General features: G+C 45.1%; 1 protein-coding gene across 3 annotated transcripts in view; it reads right to left on the bottom strand.

The window, feature by feature from the left end:
- Positions 1-24,100, bottom strand: part of tpra1 (transmembrane protein, adipocyte asscociated 1) — a 69,973-nt gene that overhangs the window by 22,116 nt on the left and 23,757 nt on the right. For 2 of the 3 annotated variants that reach the window (XM_070895704.1, XM_070895702.1), the window contains exons 2-3: positions 9,454-9,671; positions 4,214-4,346 (exon numbers count right to left, since the gene is read on the bottom strand). In XM_070895704.1, coding sequence (XP_070751805.1) covers positions 4,214-4,346; positions 9,454-9,659 — 339 coding nt within the window. In that variant the 5' untranslated portion in view covers positions 9,660-9,671. Of the gene's footprint in view, positions 1-4,213; positions 4,347-9,453; positions 9,672-14,785; positions 14,956-24,100 lie in introns of all 3 variants that reach the window. The other variant, XM_070895703.1, reaches the window with a different exon arrangement.

Raw genomic sequence — 24,100 nt, 5'->3', positions numbered from 1 at the left:
CATTGCAGTTTAAGGATCCTTCCCGAGTGCTGCTTTTTGTAATTATTCAATCACGGGACACGGGCGGCGCTGGTAATGCCAGCATTTATTGCCCATCCTTGATTGTCCTTGAGAAGATGGTGAGCCACCGCCTTCTTCAACCGCTGCAGTCCGTGTGGTGAAGGTGCTCCCACAGTGCTGTTAGAGAGGGAGTTCCAGGATTTTGACCCAGTGACAATGAAGGAACGGCCGATATATTTTCAAGTCAGGATGGTGTGTGACTTGGAGGGGAACTTGCAGGTGATAGTGTTCCCGTGCGCCTGCTGCCCTTGTCTTTCTAGGAGGTAGAGGTCACGGGTTTGGGAGGTGCTGCCGAAGAAGCCTTGGCGAGTTGCTGCCATGCATCCTGTAGATGCAGCAAGATGCAGATGTTACATAAATGCAAGTTCCTTTCCTTTAATAGCCTCCCATTCAAAACCAGCATTGCAAATATCCCTGATGCTGGGGAATGTTTTCACAGGATGGGTCAGGCACTTGTTGTTCTGTCGTCAGCTGATTCGCATCTAAATTCTGTTCATTCTCCTGCAGCTGAGAAATGTCTCACTCCTTATAAAACTGACCGAAGACAAATAAATAGAAACTTCTAGCTATGCCCTATGGAAATATGTCACAGACTGCAGTTAACTCTTTCCCATGTTCAGAATGGCTTCTTACAGCAGTCTGCCAATCCCCTCAGTGGTATGTTTGGTCGTTATGCCCATCAGTGTGTCGAGCATCGTCCGCATGCCTGACATGAGACTCCCAAAGCAAGCGCTCTACTCAGAACCCCCTACATGACAAACGAGCCCCATGTGGGCAGAGGAAATGTTTCAAGAACACCCTCAAAGCCTCCTTGATAAAGTGCAACCCTGCACCTGTGAATCCCTGGCCCAAGACCGTCCTAAGCGGAGGAAGAGCATCCGGGAGGATGCTGAGCACCTCGAGTCTCGTCGCCGAGAGCAAGCAGAAACAAAACGCAGACAGCGGAAAGAACGCATGGAAAACCAGACTACCCACCCATCCTTTCCTCCAACGACTGTCTGTCCCACCTGCGACAGAGATTGTAATTCCCGTATTGGACTGTGCAGTCACCTGAGAACTCACTTTTAGAGTGGAAGCAAGTCTTCCTCGTATTCGAAGTAGTGCCTATGATGATAATATGGGGAGGAGCTAAGTGTTGATAAAACCATCTCAGCACTGCGTCAATACTGCACTGGGAATGTCAGTCTAAATTTTGTGCAGAAACTTCCCTGGAGTGGGACTTGAATCCACAACCTTCGGACTCGGAGGCGAGAGCGCTACCCTCTGAGCCACGGCTGAAGAAGAGCAGGGCACTTTGAGAGTTATCCCCGGTGTTCTGACAAATATTTATACTTCAACCAGTATCACTAAAAACAGAAGCTGGGACACTGAATAAATTTAAGACAGAAATAGATAGTTTCTTAAATGATAATGGGATAAGCGGTTATGGGGAGCGGTGCTGAGGGCATGATCCTATTGAATGGCGGAGCAGCTTCAAGGGGCCGTATGGCCTACTCCTGCTCCTATTTCTTATGTTCTTATGTAAATTATTTGGTCATTATCACATTGCTGGATGTGGAACCTCCAAAAAGTACTTCATTGGCTGTAAAGCACTTTGGGACACACGAAGGCTGTGAAAGGCGCTATAGAAATGTAAAATCTCCCTTTCTTCTTTTTTGCCTAAAAAATAAAGTCCCCCCCCCTCCACCTTGCAGATATATCAAAGTGCTCCATACTGCTCCACTACCAAAATGACTCTGAAAACATGAGGTAGATTTGGATGAGGAGGCCCTTCAGCCAATCTGATCTTACCCTTTCAAAATACTAACCCTACCCTTTCACCAGCTATTTTTCCCAATCGTTCTGGGCCCCAACTATCCTTCTTTGCAAAGCATTCCAGCTGTTGATCACCCTATATGCATCCTAAACTCACCCTTCACAATCATGGACCTGTACCCTTCTGAGAATCATTGACAAAGTAACTCGCTCAGTAACTCTGCTTCACTCTCCATTACAGAGTTGGGACCTTTTCAGCTTCCAAAGGCACCATTTTTGAACTAAATCAGGAATCAAATTTTATTTATGTTTGTGGGATCTTGCTGTGCACAATTTGGCTGCCATGTTTCCCTACATTACAACAGTGACTACAGTCAGAAAGTACTTTGATGGCTGTGAGATGACTGGAACGTTCGGAGATGGCCTTGAAAATAGCGGATGCTTTGACAGTCATTTTCCAACATTCCATCTACTCTGGATCAGTTCCTATGGAGTGGAGGGTAGCCAATGTAACCCCACTTTTTAAGAAAGGAGGGAGAGAGAAAACAGGGAATTATAGACTGACATCGGTAGTGGGTAAAATGATGGAATCAATTATTAAGGATATCATAGCAACGCATTTGGAAAAAGGTGACATGATAGGTCCAAGTCAGCATGGATTTGAAAAAGGGAAATCATGCTTGACAAATCTTCTGGAAACATCCTCAAAAAATTCCAGTAGAGTGGACAAAGGAGAACTAGTTGATGTGGTATATTTGGACTTTCAGAAGGCTTTTGACAAGGTCCCACACAAGAGATTAATGTGCAAAGTTAAAGCACATGGGATTGGGGGTAGTGTGCTGATGTGGATCGAGAACTGGTTGTCAGACAGGAAGCAAAGAGTAGGAGTAAATGGGTACTTTTCAGAATGGCAGGCAGTGACTAGTGGGATACTGCAAGGTTCTGTGCTGGGACCCCAGCTGTCCAGAACCAGGGGTCACAGTCTAAGGATAAGGGGTAAGCCATTTAGGACCGAGATGAGGAGAAACTTCTTCACCCAGAGAGTGGTGAACCTGTGGAATTCTCTCCCACAGGACGTTGTTGAGGCCAATTCACTAAATATATTCAAAAAGGAGTTAGATGTAGTCCTTACTACTAGAGGGATCAAGGGGTATGGCGAGAAAGCAGGAATGTGGTACTGAAGTTGCATGTTCAGCCATGAACTCATTGAATGGCGGTGCAGTGTTGAAGAGCCGAATGGCCTACTCCTGCACCTATTTTCTATGTTTCTATGTGAAAAACGTTACAACATTGCAAGTTTGTTCGTACGAATATGACTTTGAAAAAAGTACAAAATATACATCAAAATAATAAAAAATAAAAGTTAAGATGGAGAATGCAAGAGAGAGAGATTGGTGCAGGTCAGTCACACCCAGACCAACAACCTCTTTCTGTCAGACGACAAATAAATTGCTGTGCATTTCCACATTTTTAATTTCAGATAACTGAGGTGTAGTCTCTGCATGAAACAAGTTTGATATTAAGTTAATTACATCAATCACGGTCGTGAAGCGTAACGGAAACTCTGCCTGCATGCGTTGGAGTAGAGGTGGTTAAAAGAATCTAAGAGCGTGTTCACAATTCAAGGAAGATTTTCAGAGAGTAAATAAATAGATTACTTCTGTTGGTTGGTGAATTGGTAACAAGAGGATAACCTTGAGATTAGCACTAAAAGCATAAAAGGAGAAAAAAGACAGACTTGCATTTATATAGTGCCTTTCATCACCTCAGGACAACCCAAAGCACTTTACAGCCAATGAAGTATCTTTTGAAGTGTAGTCACTGTTGTAATCTAGGAAACACAGCAGCCAATTTGCACACAGCAAGCTCCCACACACAGCAAGCTCCCACAAACAGCAATGAGTTAAGTGATGTTGGATGAGGGATAAATGTTGGCCAGGATACTGGGAAAACTCCCCTGCTCTTCTTTGAAATACTGCCATACGTGCGATCTTTAACATCTACCCGAAGGATTTAAATCTCAGTTTAAAATCTCATCCAAAAGATAGAAACTCCGACGGAACAGTGCTCTCTCAGTATCATGCTAATCAGCCTAGATTATGCACTTAAGTCATTGAAGTAAGTCTCCAGAGCTTAGGGCCTAGAGAGCTGAAGGCAAGGCTACCAATGGCAGAGCAAAGAAAGTGGGGGATAATCAAGAGGCTAGAGTTGGAAGAACACAGTGTCAACAGCTTTAGCAGGATGATGGATGCGAGGTGGGGGAGGAGAGATGACCTGAAGCTGAGAGAGACATACAGTGCAGCAGGTCAAGTGTTTCTAATTTGATTCCGATTGTCTGGACATCTTGCAGTTATCCCGTACGTCACACCAGTCTGCTAATTCACTGCAGGAGACTCACCAATATGTAGAATGTAGTGAAGATGGGGCTAGATGTGGCCCGAATCTTTGCTCTAGCCGACGGAAGCTTCCAGAGCAAAAACGCAAAAAAAAGCACATTGGGGATGAGCAGGAAGACATCCCAGAATCGAACCCTGTTAGGAGAGAGATGAGGGGAAACAATCATTTTAAATGATGTGAAACCTGGAACCCATACATGGAGTCATTTGCTTCACACAACTTTACAACAGCAGCTTACATTTATATAGCGCCTTTAACATTACAACAGTGACTACACTCCAAAAGTACTTCATTGGCTATAAAGCAGTTTGAGACGTCCGGTGGTTGTGAAAGGCACTATGTAAATCCAAGTCTGTCTTTCTGTTAAAATATCATAGGAGAGTTATCAAAATTTGATACCGAGTCCACATAATAGGATATTAGGACAGGTGATGAGGTAGGTTTTAAGGAGCTTTTTTAACAAGGACGAGAGAGAGGTGGAGAGGTTTAAGGAAGCAATTCCAGAGTTTAGGTCCCAGATGGCTAAAGGCACGGCCATCAATGGTGGAGTGATGAAAATCAGAGATGCACAAGAGGCCAGAATTGCAGGAGTGCAGAGATCGCCAATGCTTGTAGGCAATGTTCCCACTAATTTGTTTTGAGTGCGCAGTCCCTTTAATGGGATGCGCAGCCCATTCAGAATTTCACGCATGCGCGAAATCTCCCATTCAAAAGCCACCCCCAGGCTGCGCAGTACCTCCAGACCACTGCACTCAGGATCTTTATTTGTGGGGCTGCAGGAGGTTACAGAGGAAGGGAGGGGGCAAGGCCCTGGAGAGATTTGAAAACCTCAATTTTGGCCAAACTTCAGGAAAATGAAAGCATTTTGAACAGTCATAATCTGATTGAATGGTGGAACGGGCTCGATGACCTGAAGCTGTGAGAGAGATACAGTGCAGCAAGTCTAATTCAATTCCCCCCATTACCCCAGCCCTGCCAGAATGTGGACTTCTTTTTGTGGAACATACATTGTTTTAGCATTTTCTCAGCCTCCTGCGTTGTCAACATCCTTTAGTTTGGAGGGTGGAATGATGCGCAATGTACAGCTTGGCTCAGTAGGGTACTCAGACGGACATACACGAAGGTCCCAGGTTCGTTCTCTGGTCTGATTTTAAAAGTCTCCACGTTCCCCCCACCGCACGCCACGACCCAGGTAGGGAGAGAGTGTGCAGCATACTCATGGTCAGAGAGTCTGCGGGGCGGAGGAGGGTGATAGGGGGAGGGGGAGAACAGAATACGAGACCCACTGTGGTTGAATAGCTAGCCGACACTTGCTGTTTCGACTCACGTGTGAAGATCGGAAGGGGAGCCGCTAGCAACTGTGGAATCACATAACACCATGAGTCAGTGCCTGCAGGAAAGGAGGGTTAAGGGAGTTGGGGTGAGGAATTCATGGTGGGGTCTAAAGGAACGCAGACCGAATGAACAGTTTTTTTTCTTTGGAACAGGGGAGGCTGAGGAGAGACCTAATTGAGGTGCATAAAATTATGAGGGGCCTAGATAAAGTGGATAGGAAGAACCTATTTCCCTTAGCAGAGGGGTCAATAACCAGGGGGCATAGATTTAAAGTAATTAGTAGGAGGTTTAGAGGGGATTTGAGGAGAAATGTTTTTATCCAGAGGGTGGTGGTGGTCTGGAACTGCCTGAAAGGGTGATAGAGGCAGAAACCCTCACTACATTTAAAAAGTACTTGGATGTGCACCTGAAGTGCCATAACCTACAGGGTTACAGACCAAGAGCTGGAAAGTGGGATTAGGCTGGATAGCTCTTTGTCGGCCGGCACAGGCATGATGGATCGAATGGCCTCCTTCCGTGCCGTAAATTTCTATGGTTCTAGCAGTTAAAAAAAAAGAGAGTCTGCAGACTAAGTGTACATTCATCAGCCAAAAACAATTGTTATTTTTGCAGTAATAATGGAAACCGAATCTAGAAGCTTAACTAAGAAGCTAATCAAAAAGGCAATGCATTGCAATTCAGCACTGTCTTCCCCGGTGTCCTGGGCTTTTACAACACAAATCAATTCTAATATCCATTAAAGGAAATTGAGTTTGGAGAGAGAATCATCTTCAGTGCGATTCAATTAGCCCACCAGCCATCCCACAGGCTGGTTTTATTAAACGGCTGCGTGCCAAGATGAATGCACTGGCTCTCCGCCCCCACCATCACCCAGAATGGCGCAGCCATGGAAATGCATCACCATGGTGCTGTACTGAGCCCTGAAGACCCAGAGAGTCTCAGATGGGATACCTGCTCGGTGTCCAGTCGGCTGGTCCCAGTCAGGGGGCAGCGCTGAAGGTGGTATAATTGGTCTCAAATGCCCCTGGGCTGGGCAACTGGCTCCCGATAAGAACATAAGAAATAGAAGCAGGAGTAGGCCACATGCCCACCTCACTCCGCCATTCAATAAGATCATGGCTGATCATCGACCTCAACTCCACTTTCCCACCCGATCCCCATATCCCTTAATTCCCCTAGACTCCAAAAATCTATCTATCACAGCCTTGAATATATTCAGAGACTCAGCATTCACAGCCCTCTAGGGCAGAGAATTCCAAAGATTCACAACCTTCTGAGTGAAGAAATTCCTCCTCATCCCTATCTTAAATGGTTTACCCTTTATCCTGAGACTGTGGCCCCTAATTCCAGACTCTCCAGTCAGGGGAAGCAACCTCTCAGCATCTACTCTGTCAATTCCCTTCAGCATCTTGTGACACACCTTCTCTGTAATCTCCTTCAGCCCTACAACGTTCTGAGATCTCTGCGCTCCTCCAATTCTGGCCTCTTGTATCGCGCCATCATTGGCAGCCGTGCCTTCAGCTGTCTGGGCCCCAAGCTCTGGAATTCATTCCCTAAACCTCTCTTTCCTCCTGTAAGACACTCCTTAAAACATACCTCTTTCTGTCCTAATATCTCCTTATGTGGCTCAGTGTCAAATTTTGTTTGATAACGCTCCTGTGAAGCGCCTTGGAATGCTTTGCTTTGTTGAAGGCGCTATATAAATACAACTGGGTGTTTTGTCTTCGTTGGCGTTTACAATTGGGGCTTGTAAACAACGGAGGATGTTGTTGAAGCTTAAAATAACAGGTTCTTTCAAAGTAGTTTCTCATCTTCAAATTTTCAGTGTTATATTGGAGAGAGAACTGGGAACAGGAGTAGGCCATTCGGCCTCTCAAGCCTGCTCTGCCATTCAATATCATGGCTGATCTTCGACATCAACTCCACCTTCCTGCCCAGATCCCTTGATTCCCTTAATGTCCTAAAATGTATAGATCTCGGTCTTGATTATACTCAACGACTGAGCCTCCACAGCCCTATGGGGTAGAGAATTCCAAAGATTCACCACCCTCTGAGTGAAGAAGTCCCTCCTCATCTCAGTCCTAAATAGCCGACCCCTTATTCTGAGACTGTGCCCCCTAGTTCCAGACTCCCCAACCAGGGGAAACATCCACCTTGCATCTACACAGTCAAGCCCTTGAGAAATCAGATGTTTCCTTTTGTGTAACAGTTCCAGGTTCTTAGCTCTGCAATGAGTACAATGAACAAGCCATGCGTCCCTCTCCCCTACCATGCTGTGCCTTCACCCCAAGAGTAAATGTAACACTCCCCGCTACACCCAGCCATGAGTATGTCATCTCCAACATCAAGGAAGGGCATCTCAGCCAGTTAGGTTTTTATCCTTCACCTCAATGCAGGTTCAAGGGCCAGGAAATATAGAGATGTCTGATCAATAACTTTTATTAATAAACACATTAATACAATCCATTGTATGCAATGCCTACGAGATCAAGGTCAATCACTCACAGGCATTGAACACATACTGGCTTCTCTCCACCGTTCATAATAGTCCTGCGTCAGACTTTACAGAGTGCCTAAAGCAAAGCCTGTACTTATAGGGTTAACTACTGCTCCAATAAGTCATTACCTTGTGTGTACATGCTGTGGCTACATCTGCTTGTTCAGTGGTTAAGTCAGTCGCTATCATTCAGTCCACATCTCCATTAATGCCTTTTTAGGTATATTACACTCTGGATGTTCCTCATGCATGAGCGCTCACTATGATTCGCTGTAACCTTTAACCACTCGTCTCTTCTGATCCTTATTGCAAAATAGAATTATTCTCGAGCCATCCTGGAATCCGTTCAGAAACGGACATCCAATTCTCACACTCCCCCCTGCTGTGCTGAAGAGTCTGGTTAGCCCATCTGTGAGTCTGTCTGAAATGTGTTTACACCTAATTTAACCCGACAGCACTCGAGCTTATCTGCTTATATAATTCTATATAATCCAGGCTGAAACTCCCAAGGCAGTGCTGAGGGAGTGCTGCACTGTCGGAGATTTGCGTCTTTCTATGAAATTTTAAACCGAGGACCCGTCTGCTCTCTCAGATGGACGTAAAGGATCCCATGGCGCTATTTTGAAGAAGAGCAGGGGAGTTATCTCCGGTGTCCCAGCCAATATCTCACCCACAACCAACATCACAAAAAAAAAAACAGATTATCTGATTATCACGTTGCTGTTTGTGGGAGTTTGCTGTGTGCAAATTGGCTCCCGCATTTCCCAAATCACAACAGTGACAACACTTTAAATGTACTTCATTGGCTGTAAAGTGCTTTGGAAGTCCTGAAAGATGCTATACAAATGCAAATCTTTCTTTATAAAAAATACCAACTCGCTTATTCAATACATTAATCTATACGTGCCTATCCTTACATAGCCGAGCCCAATCCTGACCCTATAATCAGTTGACATGCTTGTACTCCTCAAGGATCTCTGGATAGCATTTATAAACAGAAACCCTGGTTTATTTCCTCACCACCTTAACTCTCTAGCCCAGGAGCGAACAAATCAACTGCAGCATCCAACCAGTGCCCTGACTGACATTGGGCAACTCTGGTGCCTTTCTGAGCTGTATAGTTCAACACCACACTTGGCCGTTAAATGATAAGAACTTAATGAGCTTCCTCGAGGCTGCTCCACCATTCAGTAAGATCATGGCTGATCTTCGATCTCAACACCACTTTCTAGTCTGATCTCCATAATCTCTTGATACAGCACAGGAGGCTGCTGTTTGGCCCATTGTGCCTGTGCTGGCTCTTTGAAAGAGCTACCCAATTAGTCTCACCCCCACCCTTTCCCCACGTGAGCCATCGCCCAGTCGGTATAAAAAGGGGCAGACCGATAACAAAAAGATAAACACTTTACCGTGATTCACCGATGTCTTCATATAGCACTAAGAGGCATTTGTGTGGTTGGGTAATGTTGGCTGCTGTGTCAGTTACTCCCCTGGAGGTCCACCATGGCACTGAGGTTGCGGAGCTGGTGCCCGTGGTCATGGTTGAATTCTCATGCATGGTGGTGCTCGAATTACTGTAATCCGCAAATCTCACCACGGATGAAATGAACCTCATCTTGACTTGATCCTGTCAGAAAAAAAAATATATATATATTTTTTTTTATTTTTAAAAAGAACAATTAGCCAGTCACCTTAGCCAAAGTCGGTCATCGAAAATTACTTTCACCAAAGTGCAGAGAACATCACGAAACTTGTAAGTGTAGTAAACAGTGAGGAAAATAGTAATAGACATCAAGAGGACACAGGCAGATTGGTGGAAAGGGCAGACACATGGCTGATGAAATTCAACGCAGAAATGTGAGAGGTGAAACGTTTTTGTAGGAAGAATGGTAAATGGTACAATTTTAAAAGGGGGTGCAAGAAGAGAGAGAGAGAGAGAGAGAGAGAGAGAGAGAGAGAGATCTGGGGGTCATTATGCACACATCTTTGAAGGTGGCAGGACAGGTTAACAAAGCAGTTAATAAGTCATATGGGATCCTGGACTTTTTTTTTTAAAAAAAAGAGAGCATATAGAAAAGCCAGGAAGTTCTGCTCAATCTATATAAAACACTAGTTTGGTCCCAGCTGGAGTATTGTGTATATCATGTATCTTACATTATTATATATAACTGTATCCCAACATGCTATACATGACTGTAATAAGATATGACCTGTAACCACCAGCATACCTTACCACCAGGGATGCATTTGCAAGAGACAGATATACAAGGACAGGTCTCAGGCCAGTGCAGCATTCCAGAGCTGTGAAATAAAGGTGCAGGTCCAGAGTGACCTTGACTTCACTACATGCCTCGTGTGAATCTGTACTGAGGGGACAGGACTTTACAGTGTATAATTGTGGGCAACACATTTTCTCAAAGATGTGAAGGCTTTGGAGAGGGTACAGAAGAGATTTACAGGGATGGTTCCAGGGATGAGGGGATACAGTTATTTAGATAAACTGGGGTTGTTCTCCTTACAGCAGAGAAGGCTGAGATTTGATAGCGGTGTTTAAAATCATGAAAGGTTTAGATAGAGTAAATAAAGAGAAACTGTTTCCAATGACTGAGAGATAAATAACCAGAGGGGACAGATTTAAGATAATTGGCAAAAGGACCAGAGGCAAGATGAGGAAAAACTTTTTTTTTTTACACGAGTGGTTAGGATTTGGAATGCACTGCTTGATAGAGTGGTGGATATAGTTTCAATAGTAGCCTTGAAAAGAGAATTGGATAAATACTTGAATGAGAAAACAATTGCAGGAATATGGGGAAAGAGTAGTGGAGTGGAACTAATTAGATTGCTCTTCAAAAGAGCCAGCAGAGACTCAATGAGCCAAATGGCCTTCTTCCACGCTGTACTATCCAAAATGCTGAGTGGTAGAGTACTGGGCCATGCAGCTCGGGAGAGTCTTGCCTTCAGTCTCTGGTCTGTGCTGAGTTGGCTGAGAGATGGGACAACTACAAGTATTCCCAACGCCAGGCCTGAGGAGTACAAAGAATAAGAGCCAGACTTCTGATTGCCGATATCTATCCGGGGATTCCCCGCTGGAAAACACGCATGTCTAGACTTTGCGGGGAGAACAGGATCAGGTTGTGTGTGGTTAACTTCCCATCCCAGTCAAATAGTCTACTGATAATCATTGACAAAGCCTTACAAAGAAATAATGGGAGAGGTACTAAGGGATGTCCTAACTCCCATTCTCCCACCACTCGCTGACTTACATTGGCTCCTGGTCCAGCAACACCTCAAATTTAATATTCTCATCTTTGTTTTCAAATTCAATATTCTCATCTTTGTTTTCAAATCCCTCCATGCCTTGCCCCTCAACCATCCAAGATCTCTGCATTTCTCCAAATCTGGCCTCTTGTACCTCCCAGATTTCTTTCGCTCCACCACTGATGGCTGGTGCCTTCATTTGTCTGGGCCCCAAGCTCTAGAATTACCTCAGAAACCTCTCCGACCCTCTCTCCTTCTTTAAGACGCTCCTTAAAATCTACCTCCTTCCTGTCCCAATATCTCTATGTAGTTCGGTGTCAATTCTGGTCTAATAATGCTCCAGTGAAGTCCGTTGTGATGTTTTACTATGTCAAAGATGCTACATAAATGCAAGTTGTTGTTATTACCGCCCAGTACCTGTGCAATAGAATCCTAGTTTGGAGTCAGCATTTTCGGGAGAGGAGAAATGGAGAGAGAGAGAAAGAGACAGCAAAAACTGAAAATGTTGGCACTCTGGCAAAACAGCTCCAACATCGCCAGCCTAAACCAGGATCTGGTTTCAAACCATAAACAGAGTTAGGTAACAACAACAACTTGTATTTATATAGCACCTTTAAAGTAGTGAAATGTTCCAAGGCGCTTCACAGGATTATTATGAGATAAACCAATTTGACACTGAGCCGCATAAGTAGAAATTAGTGCAGGTGACCAAAAGCTTGGTCAAAGAGGTAGGTTTTAAGGAGCGTCTTGAAGGAGGAAAGAGAGGTAGAGAGGCGGAGATATTTAGGAAGGGAGTTCCAGAGCTTGGGGCTCTGATGATACAAAGATGGGTGGGAAAGCAAATTATGAGGCGGACACAAAAAATCTGCAACGGGATGTAGACAGGTTAAGTGAGTGGTCAAAAATGTGGCAGATGAAGTATAATGTAGGAAAATGTGAGGTTATCCATTTTGGCAGAAAAGAGAGAAAAGCAAATTATTATTTAAATGGAGAAAAATTGCAAAGTGCTGCAGTACAGAGGGACCTCGGTGTCCTTGTGCATGAAACACAAAAAGTTAGTTTGCAGATACAGCAAGTAATCAGGAAGGCAAATGGAATGTTGGCCTTTAATGCAATAATGGGGATAGAGTATAAAAGCAGAGAAGTCCTGCTACAACTGTGAGGCCACACCTAGAGTACCGCGTGCAGTTTTGGTCTCCGTATTTAAGGAAGAATACACTTGCATTGGAGGCTGTTCAGAGAAGGTTCACTAGGTTGATTCCGGAGATGAGGGGGTTAACATAAAGATGGGACTATACTCATTGAAGTTCAGAAAAATGACAGGTGGTCTTATCAAAACATAAGATAATGAGGGGGCTTGACAAGATGGATGCAGAGAGGATATTTCCACTCATAGGGGAAACTAAAACTAGGGGGCACAGTCTCAGAATAAGAGTCCACCCATTTAAAACAGATGAGGAGGAATTTCTTCTCTCAGAGGGTTGTAAATTTGTGGAATTCTCTGCCCGAGAGAGCTTTGAAGGCTGGGTCATTGAATATATTTAAGGCGCAGATAGACAGATTTTTGAGCGATAAGGGAATAAAGGATAGGGAGCGGGCAGGGAAGTGGAGCTCAGTCCATGATCAAATCAGCCATGATCTTATTAAATGGCGGAGCAGGATCGAGGGGTCAAATGGCCTGCTCCTAATTCTTATGTTCTTAGTCATGGTCTAAAGGCATGGATGAGGGCTTCAGCAGCGGATGAGCTGAGGCGGGGTGAAGACGGGCGATGTTAAGGATGCGGAAATAGGCGGTCTTAGTTATGCTGTGGATATGTGGTCGAGAGCTCATTTCAGGCAGGTAGAAGCACAACCCCAAGCATGGCTTTCTCCTAAGAGTTAAACTTTCCATCCACCGGATCCCGGGCCCAGAGCCAAAGGCTCAATTAATTATGCAATCTCCAGGTCTCCATCGGTCACCAGCAGTAAGTGACTGAAAAGCATCGGCAGCAGAATGCTGGCTCATCAAACCGAGCGAATGCAGCACGAAGCGAATCGAGACCATTTAGGATTGACAGGTTTGCTGAGCAGACACTCAATTCCAGCTAAAACATATCAAGTTACACTAGATGCAGCATTTGTAACTCTTTAGCATTGCAAGACTCCATGTATTAAATGCAAGACGTATTATTAAGTTATTAAAAAGTCTCAAAAGAACTTCTAAAAAAAACATAGCTTGGTTTAGGCTGGAAAAGAGACAAAAAAGAAAAAAGGTCTTGAAAATTTCAATTGACCCAACATCTGCGGCCTTTTTCGGGGGAGAATTCCAGCTTTCTACTACCCTTTGTGTGAAAAGTGCTTCCTGATTTCCCTCTAAAATGGCCTAGCTCTGATTTTAAAGTTATGTCCCCTGTTCTCGATTCCTGGCCGATATTTATCCTTCAATCAACATCGCAATAACAGATTATCTGGTTATCATCACATTGCTGTTCATGGGAGCTCGCTTGGTGTAAATTAGCTACCATGTTTCCTACATTATAACAATGTTGGCACTTCAAAAAGTAATTCATTGGCTGTAAAGCACTTTGGGGCGTCCAATGGTCGTGAAATGCGCTATATAAATGCAAGTCTTTCTTATTTTTTTCTCCCACCAGAGGAAATAGTTTCTTCATATCTAATCCATTGAATCTTTTAACATTTAAGCACCTTGATTGGATCACCCTCAATTGTCTATAAGGAATACAAGCCAAGTTTATGCAACTTGTCCTCATAATTTAGCCCTCTAAGGCCCAGTATCATTCTATGTTCCTGGATATAATCACCTTGACAGTAGTTTGATATAGGTTGCAAGGTACCTGGAAGAATTAACTCAGGCCCAAAAAGACCATTGGAAATTGAAACCGATTGAGCAGTTTACACACGCAGATAATGCATGCTTAATCTATCCCAGTATGCTGTAGCTTGACCCCAGTTCAGCTGGTGTCAGTTTGCCTCATTGATAGCATGCCCACCACTGAGTCAGAAGGTTGTGGGTTGAAGGCATGCTCCAGGATTCCAGCACACAGGCCCCAAGTTTCCACATGATTTGCTCCTGATTTTTAGGAGCAACTGGTGGAGAACGGAGTATCTTAGAAATCGGAATTCTCCACATTTAAGTTTTCTGCAGTTCTAGTCAGGTAGAATAGTTTCACTTTTGAACAGAATTTTTTTTCAAAAGGGGGCGTGTCCGGCCACTGACGCCTGATTTGAAAGTTTCCACAGTGAAAACGTACTCCAAACTAACTTAGAATGGAGCAAGTGAAGATTTTTGTAGGCTTGAAAAAACCTTGTCTACACATTAAAAAAATCAGGCGCAGGTTACAAATTAGGCGTCGGGAACGAGGTGGGGGGGGAAAGGGAAGTCATTAAATTCTACAATCAATCCTTAGTTATACTTATACAAATAAATCCAACCTGAATAAAAATTTATAAGCAAAGAAAAGATTAAATAAACCATGTTCCTACCTGTGTGAAAGTGCTTCAGACAGGCCTTTCAGGCAGCGGTTTGCCGTCGAGACCAACCGACGGCAGGGGGAGGGAGGGAGAAGGCTGCAGGAAGCCACATTACTTGAGGCAGCCGTTTGCTGTCAGGCCCGACGGACGGCAGGGGGAGAAAGCTGCAAGAAGCCTCAGTGCTGATCATGGAAGGACAATGTGGTTTTATTAAAAAATTTTAAAAATTGAACAGCTACAAAGAATTTGAATAGTCTCAAACAAGTGCATGTGTCCCGTTTATCACAGTCTATCTTTAATTACAGAATGCACTCCCTCACCCTCACACACAGAAATATCAAGAAAATTAAAATACAAGCCTTTGCAAGGGTTCAATAAACAAATTTTCACTTTTTCTGCAGCACTTTTAAAAATGGTCGAGTGCCAATGTTTCCTTCACATTGCGCGTGCGCGAACGCTCCAACGCGCACGCGCAGGGTTGCCGGCACGAAAAAAACTCATTTAAATTGTACCCGCCCCCTCCTACTTACAAAATCGGCGCGAGTGGTAGGCTCCGCCCCCTGTGCGCCACGCCAAGCAGACATCGAGCTGCAAAGCGCTCGAGAATAGCGCGTTTTTTTTCAGGCGCCGTTTTTGGCGCGGAAAACAGGCGCCCAGCTCGGAGGGGCGCCCGTTTTGCCGCGTGTGGAAACTTGGTGCCATAATCTGGGATAACGCTGCAGTGCAGTATTGTGGGAGTGCTGCACGGTCAGAGGCGCCGGCCTTCGGATGAGACATTAAATCAAAGCCCCGTCTGCCTGTTGCAGAGGTGCAAGTGAATGTTAAAGATCCCTTGGGTCTTTGGCCAAATCGCTTCCCTACACCAACTCCACCAAAATCACGCTAACTGGTCATTCATCTCATTGCTATTTGTGGGCTCTTTCTGTGCACAGATTGGCTGCTGTGTTTGCCTGCACTGACCTTTATAAAGCAATTCAATGTACAAGTAGCAGTTTAAGATGTCGCCAAGACACAAGAGGATACTGTTTAAGGACAGGTTTTTCCCTTTCTCACTATGTAGGCATTGCCGGCGTGAGCTTCTGCTGTGCTTTCCGATGGCCCCGCCTCACAATTCATTGAAAAGGAGAAAAGAATAACATACATTGAACACCGATGGCCAATTCTATAATGGCTGGTGTAATGTATGCACCCGTGAGTATGTTCACAGGTTTGTAGAGCTGTTGCATTGTGAGTGGCTTAGCCAGTCACGTGATGTTCACAAGACTCAATAAAACCCCAGTCAGTTGGGTCTCGGTCATCCTCGATGAGGTATGCAGTTGAGCCTAGTGGATGAACTGGTAATGTGTAGTGTGATTGTTAAACCTCGGTTAACAAACCAACTAGTTCTTAATAGCAATGTGTTGCTATGAATTCTTAAGCAAAGAACCCATGAAGCAAATACATTACTTGGGGACATTAACCTAAAAATTGGAGCCAGACCTTTCAGGTACAAAGTTAGAGCTGGCACCCATGAAGGAAGCCAACCCACGTAAACACGATGAGAACCGCTCCCTGATGGACAAACGACTGGCGTTAGCCAAGCCATTCGGATCCACGTGACAACTCTAGGAAGATAAGGGCCAGGAAAGCGATTTTATAACAGGCAGGAATGCAGGAACTGAGAGGAAGGCCACAGAAGGCTACAAATACATTCTCTATCTTTTGTTCTCCCTTCAAAAAACCTTCTTAAAAGGATATCAGGGGGTGGGGTTGGGGGGGGGGGGGGGGAGAAGAGAAATAAAGTGCTGAATTATACAGTGGATATGAATTCACTGAAATGTACCCATGTTTGCTTTTATTAAACAGAGTAACAGAGCTAAATCAGAGAAGACTGAGGGGGAGGGGGGGGGGGGGGGGGTGACCTGATAGGAGGTCGTCAAGATTATGTAAGCGTTTTATAGGGTAGACGTACAGAAAATGTTTCCACTTGTGGAGGAGACCAAAACTAGAGGTCACAAATATAGGATAGTCACTAATAAATCAATTAGGAATTCTTTTTACACAGAGAATGGTGAGAATGTGAAACATGCTACCACAGGGAGTGGTTGAGGCGAATAGTATAGATTTGAGGGAAAGCTAGATAAGCACAAGAGGGAGAAAGGAATAGAAGGATATGTTGATGGGGTGAGATGAAGAGGGTTGGGAGGAGGCTCGTGTGGAGCATAAACACCGGCACGGACCTGCTGGGCCAAATGGTCTGTTCCTGTGCTGTACATCCTATGTAAAACATTCTTAAAAATCTCCACGCCCCCTCCTATTGGCGGGTGAGCAGTAAATCAGAACCTCTTCCAGCACACAGGATCAGCGAATGACAATTTCCAAAATGGAAATCTAGCCAAATCCAGAGAGACTCCCGCCCAAGCAAATACCAACTCTATCCTGATGCTGGCTTATAAATGGTGGTTATCAACTTCTATTGCACTCCTAGGAGGAGCCAGCCAACTTGTATAAGCAAATGTAATTGTTTCGAGTCATTCCCCATTCTTCCATATCATTTATTATAGTATTGTTACTTTTACTTTCATTGGTGGAAGTTTTCAAACCCAATGGGGATCAACAACTACTTGCATTTACCTTCAGCAGCACCTCCCTAACCCATGACCTCTGCCACCTAGAAGGACAAGGGCAGCAGGTGCATGGGAGCACCAGCACCTGAGAGTTCCCCTCCAAGTTACACACCATCCTGACTTGGAAATATATCGCTGTTCCTTCATCGTCCCTGAGTCAAAGTCCTGAAACTCCCTCCCCAACAGCACCATGGAAGTACCTTCACCACACGGACTGGAGCAGTTCAAGGCGGCGGCTTACCACCACCTTCTCAAGGGCAATTAGGGATGGGCAATAAATGCTTGCCTTGCCAGCGACGCCTACACCCCGGAACGAACAAATAAAAACCTTTAATGGAGTAAAACGTCTCAAGACACTTCACAGGAGTGTTATCAGACACAAGAAATCGACAACGAGCCAAAGGAGATGACATTAGGACAGGTAGGTTTTAAGGAAGGTCTTCAAGGAGAGAGAGGCGGAGAGATTTACTTAGGGCCTGGACAGCTGAAGGCACAGCCGCCAATGGTGTGAAGGCGTGGGGCTGGGCGGCTGGTAGGGGAGGTGGTTGGACAAGAAGCTAGAGTTGGAGGAACACGGAGATCTCATAGGGTTGGAGGACTGGAGGAAATTACAGCGATCGGAGGGGTGAGGCCATGGCGGAGGCCAGGGTTTTGCCGCTGGATGAAAATTCCTTGGTGCATGGACACCAGATGAGGGCAGGTGAAATCTCAGCTGCGATTTTCCCCCACAAACAGGTGGTCGTATAGTCTGTTCAGTTTTCAAATTCTCATCCTTGTTTCCAAACACCTCCATGGCTTCGCACCTCCCCATCTGTGTAACCTCCTTCAGGCCTACCAACCCTCCGAGATCTTTGTGCTCCTCTAATTCTGGCTTCTTGTGCATCCCCGATTTCAATCACACCAGCATTGGCGGCCGTGTTTTCAGCTGCCTAGGTCCCAAGCTCTGGAATTCCCTCCCTAAACTTCGCTGCCTCAAAACATTCCTCTCCTCCTTTAAAACCTACCCCCATCTGTCCTAATATCTCCTTATGTGGCTCAATGTCAAATTTTCTTTAATAACGCTCCTTTGAAGCACCTGGAGACTTATTTTTACATTAAAGCCGCTATATAAATACAAGTTGTTGTTGTTGCTCAGCACTTAATGCATTGGCGCACACATGAGGAATGGTGACTTGTGAGAGGCCCAGGATACTGTACTTTCAGGAAAGGAATGGAGACAAGAAGACAAAAGCCATGGTGGGGCCAAAATATAGTTTGAGCAAGTGACATAAACAGAATATACAATTAAGAGTTATCAGATACAACTAAATCCCACAGATGGAGCTGACCAAGCTCATTTCCAACACTGGCATTCATCGAGTTATCTGTCCAGATAAGTGTCAGCTTGCCTCAGTTAGTAGCACTCTCGACTCAGAGTCAGAAGGTTGTGGGTTTAAGCCTCACTCCCCAGGCTTGAGCACATAATCTTGCCTGACACTTGAGCACAGTACTGAGGGAGTGCTGCACTGTCGGAGGGGCTGCCTTAAACCGAGGCTCTGTCTGTACAAAGATCCTATGACACTATTCCAAGGGCAGGGGAGTTCTCCAGGTGTCCTGACCAACATTCAGCCCGCAACCAACACCACCAAAACCGAACTAGCCTTTCATTTGCTGCGTGTGGGATCTTGCTGTCCGCAAATCAGCTGGCACAAGGGTAGCTGCACTTCGATGTATGGGAGTGCAGTATTTAGGTGAAACATTTAGGAAGGATAGACAGAAAGGAAAAGGAGGCAGGGTGGCATTGTTGGTTAAAGAGGAAATGAATGCAATAGTAAGAAAGGACATTAGCTTGGATGTCCTAGACTGGATGATGTGTAATAAGAAAGGACTAGTTAGCAATCTTGTTGTGCGAGACCCCTTGGGGAAGAGTGACCATAACATGGTAGAATTCTTTATTAGGATGGAGAGTGACACAGTTAATTCAGAAACTAGGGTCCTGAACTTAAGGAAAGGTAACTTCGATGGTTTGAGGCGAGAATTGGCTAGAATAGACTGGCAAATGATACTTAAAGGGTTGACGGTGGATAGGCAATGGCAAACATTTAAAGATCACATGGATGAACTTCAGCAATTGTACATCCCTGTCTGGAGTAAAAATAAAACAGGGAAGGTGGCTCAACCGTGGCTAACAAGGGAAATTAAGGATAGTGTTAAATCCAAGGAAGAGGCATATAAATTGGCCAGAAAAAGCAGCAAACCTGAGGACTGGGAGAAATTTAGAATTCAGCAGAGGAGGACAAAGGGTTTAATTAAGAGGGGAAAATAGAGTACAAGAAGAACATAAAAACTGACTGCAAAAGCTTCTATAGATATGTGAAGAGAAAAAGATTAGTGAAGACAAACATAGGTCCCTTGCAGTCGGATTCAGGTGAATTTATAATGGGGAACAAAGAAATGGCAGACCAATTGAACAAATACTTTGGTTCTGTCTTCACGAAGGAAGACACAAATAACCTTCCGGGAGTACTAGGGGACCGAGGGTCTAGTGAGAAGGAGGAACTGAAGGATATCCTTATTAGGCGGGAAATTGAATTAGGGAATTTGATGGGATTTTAGGCCGATAAATCCCCATGGCCTGATAGTCTGCATCCCAGAGTACTTAAGGAAGTGGCCCTAGAAATAATTGATGCATTGGTGATCATTTTCCAACAGTCTATTGACTCTGGATCAGTTCCTATGGACTGGAGGGTAGCGAATGTAACACCAGTTTTCAAAAAGGGAGGGAGAGAGAAAGTGGGTAATTATAGACCGGTTAGCCTGACATCAGTGGTGGGGAAAATGTTGGAATCAATTATTAAGGATGAAATAGCAGCGCATTTAGAAAGCAGTGACAGGATAGGTCCAAGTCAGCATGGATTTATGAAGGGGACGATTATGCTTGACAAATCTTCTGGAATTTTTTGAGGATGTAACTAGTAGAGTGGACAAGGGAGAACCAGTGGATGTGGTGGTGTGTTTGGACTTTCAAAAGGCTTTTGAATAGGTCCCACACAAGAGATTGGTGTGCAAAATCAAAGCACATGGTATTGGGGGTAATATACTGACGTGGATAGAGAACTGGTTGGCAGACAGAAAGCAGAGAGTCGGGATAAACGGGTCCTTTTCAGAATGGCAGGCAGTGACTAGTGGAGTGCCGCAGGACTCAGTGCTGGGACCCCAGCTCTTTACAATATACATCAATGATTCAGATGAAGGAATGGAGTGTAATATCTCCAAGTTTGCAGATGACACTAAACTGGGTGGCGGTGTGAGCTGTGAAGGGGATGCTAAGAGGCTGCAGGGTGACTTGAACAGGTTAGGTGAGTGGGCAAATGCATGGCAGATGCAGTATAATGTGGATAAATATGAGGTTATTCACTTTGGGGGCAAAAACGCAAAGACAGAATATTATCTGAATGGTGGCAGATTAGGAAAAGGGGAGGTGCAACAAGACCTGGTGTCATGGTTCATCAGTCATTGAAAGTTGGCATACAGGTACAGCAGGCGGTGAAGGCAAATGGTATGTTGGCCTTCATAGCGAGGGGATTTGAGTATAGGAGCAGGGAGGTCTTACTGCAGTTGTACAGAGCCTTGATGAGGCCTCACCTGGAAATATGGTGTTCAATTTTGGTCTCCTAATCTGAGGAAGGACGTTCTTGCTATTGAGGGTGTGCAGCAAAGGTTCACCAGACTGATTCCTGGGATGGCTGGACTGACATGAGGAGAGATTGGATCAACTGAGTCTTTATGCACTGGAGTTTAGAAGGAGAGGGGATCTCATAGAAACAGATAAGATTCTGACGGGACGGGACGGGACAGGTTAGATGCGGGTAGAATGTTCCCGATGTTGGGGAAGTCCAGAACCAGGGGACACAGTCTTCGGATAAGGGGTAGGCAATTTAGGACTGAGATGAGGAGAAACTTCTTCACTCAGAGAGTTGTTAACCTGTGCAATTCCCTGCCACAGAGAGTTGTTGATGCCAGTTCATTGGATATATTCAAGAGGGAGTTCGATATGGACCTTGTGGCGAAGGGGATCAAGGGGTATGGAGAGAAAGCAGGAAAGGAGTACTGAGGGAATGATCAGCCATGATCTTATTGAATGGTGGTGCAGGCTTGAAGGACCGAATGGCCTACTCATGCACCTATTTTCTTTGTTTCTATGTAACAGCTGTGAAGTATGATAGCCCCTTCACCACACGGCATGCAGCGCTTCAAGGCAGCAGTCCTTCACTATCTTTAAAGGGCAGCTAGCAATGGGTAATGGCCAGCGATGCCCACATCCCAAAGAATAAGAAAGAAGTGCTTTGGAAATAAACTGTTATCCCAGGGATCGCCATATATCCTCTCTCTGCTTGCTGTGGTCCTACCTTGTGCTGTAATCACTGACCTAAATCAATCAATCAATCAGATTGGCATGCCCTCCAGTAGCTTACTTAGGCAAGCAGCGGGGTAAACAGCAAAGCGGTTGGCTGTTGACAGTGTATCAGCCCACTTCAGTGTAATTTCAGCTTGAAAACAAAAAATAACATTTCCATTTATCTTTCACACACAGTTCAAGGACTCTTGCGGAAACACAAATAGGAACACACACAAACACATGCTTCTTTTGGGATCTTGGCCCTTGCTGAATTCATTCCTTCAACTCAAACGTTTGGTCTTGTGGATCAAGGTACGTAGTGCTGATGTGAGCCACGCACATCAGAAGGTTGCAGTGTTCAATTCACAGCATGCAATTAGTTAACAAATCTAAATCTGGAGCAGCAATCAAATGGACATTTAGCCCTGGCCTCGGGTGAGGGGGCAAAGTCTGGTGACACCTGCAGAACTGCATCCAGCAAGAGGCAATGCCCTCAGCAAGAAAGGTATTTAAGCCGGGGATCATCATCATCATCATCATAGGCAGCTCCTCAAAATCGAGGTAGATTTGCTTCCATTCAAAGTGAGTTCAACATCTTCACCGAAAGTACGAAAGCATGGGCCTTACACTAAACATCCGGAAGACAAAGGTCCTTCACCAACCTGACCTCGCCACACAGCGCTGCTCCCCCGGTTATCAAAATCCACGGCGCGGCCTTGGACAACATGGACCATTTTCCATACCTTGGGAGCCTAATATCAGCAAGGGCAGACAGCAATGACGAGGTCCAACACCGACTCCAATATGCCAGCGCAGCCTTCGGCCGCCTGAGGAAAAGAGTGTTTGAAGACCAGGACCTCAAATCTAGCATCAAGCTTATGGTCTATAGGGCATAGTGACACCCGCCCTCCTATATCGCTCAGAGACGTGGACAATATACAGTAGACACCTCAAAGCACTGGAGAAGTACCACCAGCACTGCCTCTGCAAGATCCTGCAAATCCACTGGGAGCTGGGAAGCACACAAGGCATCCTACATGTTATGGGGCATGTGGTATGCAAGGGTTTCTGAACCTAGCGCAGTGAATGGCACAGTAATAGAGGGGTGTTCATCAGCCGATGGCGAAGGGAAGTTGGAGTTGCAGAGCAGGCACAAGATGCCAACAGTAGTGAAGATGGCATCCAACATGAACACAACAGACCCAGAGAATCGAACAAAGAATACTTCTTAAAATGGCGAGAATCTATTAAATGTTGGTGTTCAAAAAGATTTAGGTGTCCTCATACAGGAAACACAAAGAATTAGCATGCAAGTACGGCAAGCAATTAGAAAGGCAAATGACATGTTGGCCTTTATTGCAAGGACGTTGGTGCACAAGCCTTGGAGGTGGTGCAACGAAGGTTCACTAGATTGATCCCTGGGATGAAAGGGTTGACCGATGAGGCGATATTGAGTAGATTAGGCCTATACTCACTGGAGTTTAGAAGAATGAGAGATCTCATTGAAACATATAGGATTTTGAGGGGGATTTATAGGGTAGATGCTGAGAGGCTGTTTCCCCTGGCTGGAGAATCTAGAACTAGGGGGCACAGTCTCAGGATAAGGGGTCAGCCATTTAAGACTGAGATGAGGAGGAATTTCTTCACTCAGAGGGTGGTGAATCTTTGGAATTCACTGTCCCATAGGGCTGTGGATGCTGAATCACTGAGTATATTCAATGCGGAGATAGATAGATTTTTGGATTCTAGGGGAATCAAGGGATATGGAGATTGGGCGGGAAAGTGGAGTTGAGGTTGATGATCAGCCATGATTTTATTGAGTGGTGGAGTAGGCTCGAGGGGCCGTACGGCCTACCCCTGCTCCTAATTCTTATGTTGTTAGAGCTTGGAGAGTGTTGTGGCTCCATTTAATATTTTGGGATACAGTACATAGGTAATCTGAGACATGATGTGTCATGAGTGTAGCGAGCTAGGCGGGGGGAGGTGGGAAATAGGTGACTTTGGTCAAAACTGCCACCAAGCTCATGGTCTATAGGGTTGTAGTAATACCCACCCTCCTGTATGGCGACTTGGTGTACAGTAGACACCTCAAGTCGCTGGAGAAATATCACCAACGATGTCTCTGCAAGATTCTACAAATCCCCTGGGAGGACAGACGCACCAACATTAGGGTCCTTGACCAGGCCAACATCCCCAGCATTGAAGCATTGACCACACTTGATCAGCTCCGCTGGGCAGGCCACACAGTTCGCATGCTAGACACGAGACTCCCAAAGCAAGTACTCTACTCGGAACTCCTTCATGGCAAACGAGCCAAAGGTGGGCAGCGGAAGCATTACAAGG

This window comes from Pristiophorus japonicus, chromosome 12 (genome assembly GCF_044704955.1).
Source record: "Pristiophorus japonicus isolate sPriJap1 chromosome 12, sPriJap1.hap1, whole genome shotgun sequence".
NCBI classification, from domain to species: domain Eukaryota; kingdom Metazoa; phylum Chordata; class Chondrichthyes; family Pristiophoridae; genus Pristiophorus; species Pristiophorus japonicus.
The sequence above is the reverse complement of the archived record's forward strand: the minus strand, read 5'-3'. Positions and strand labels throughout refer to the sequence as shown.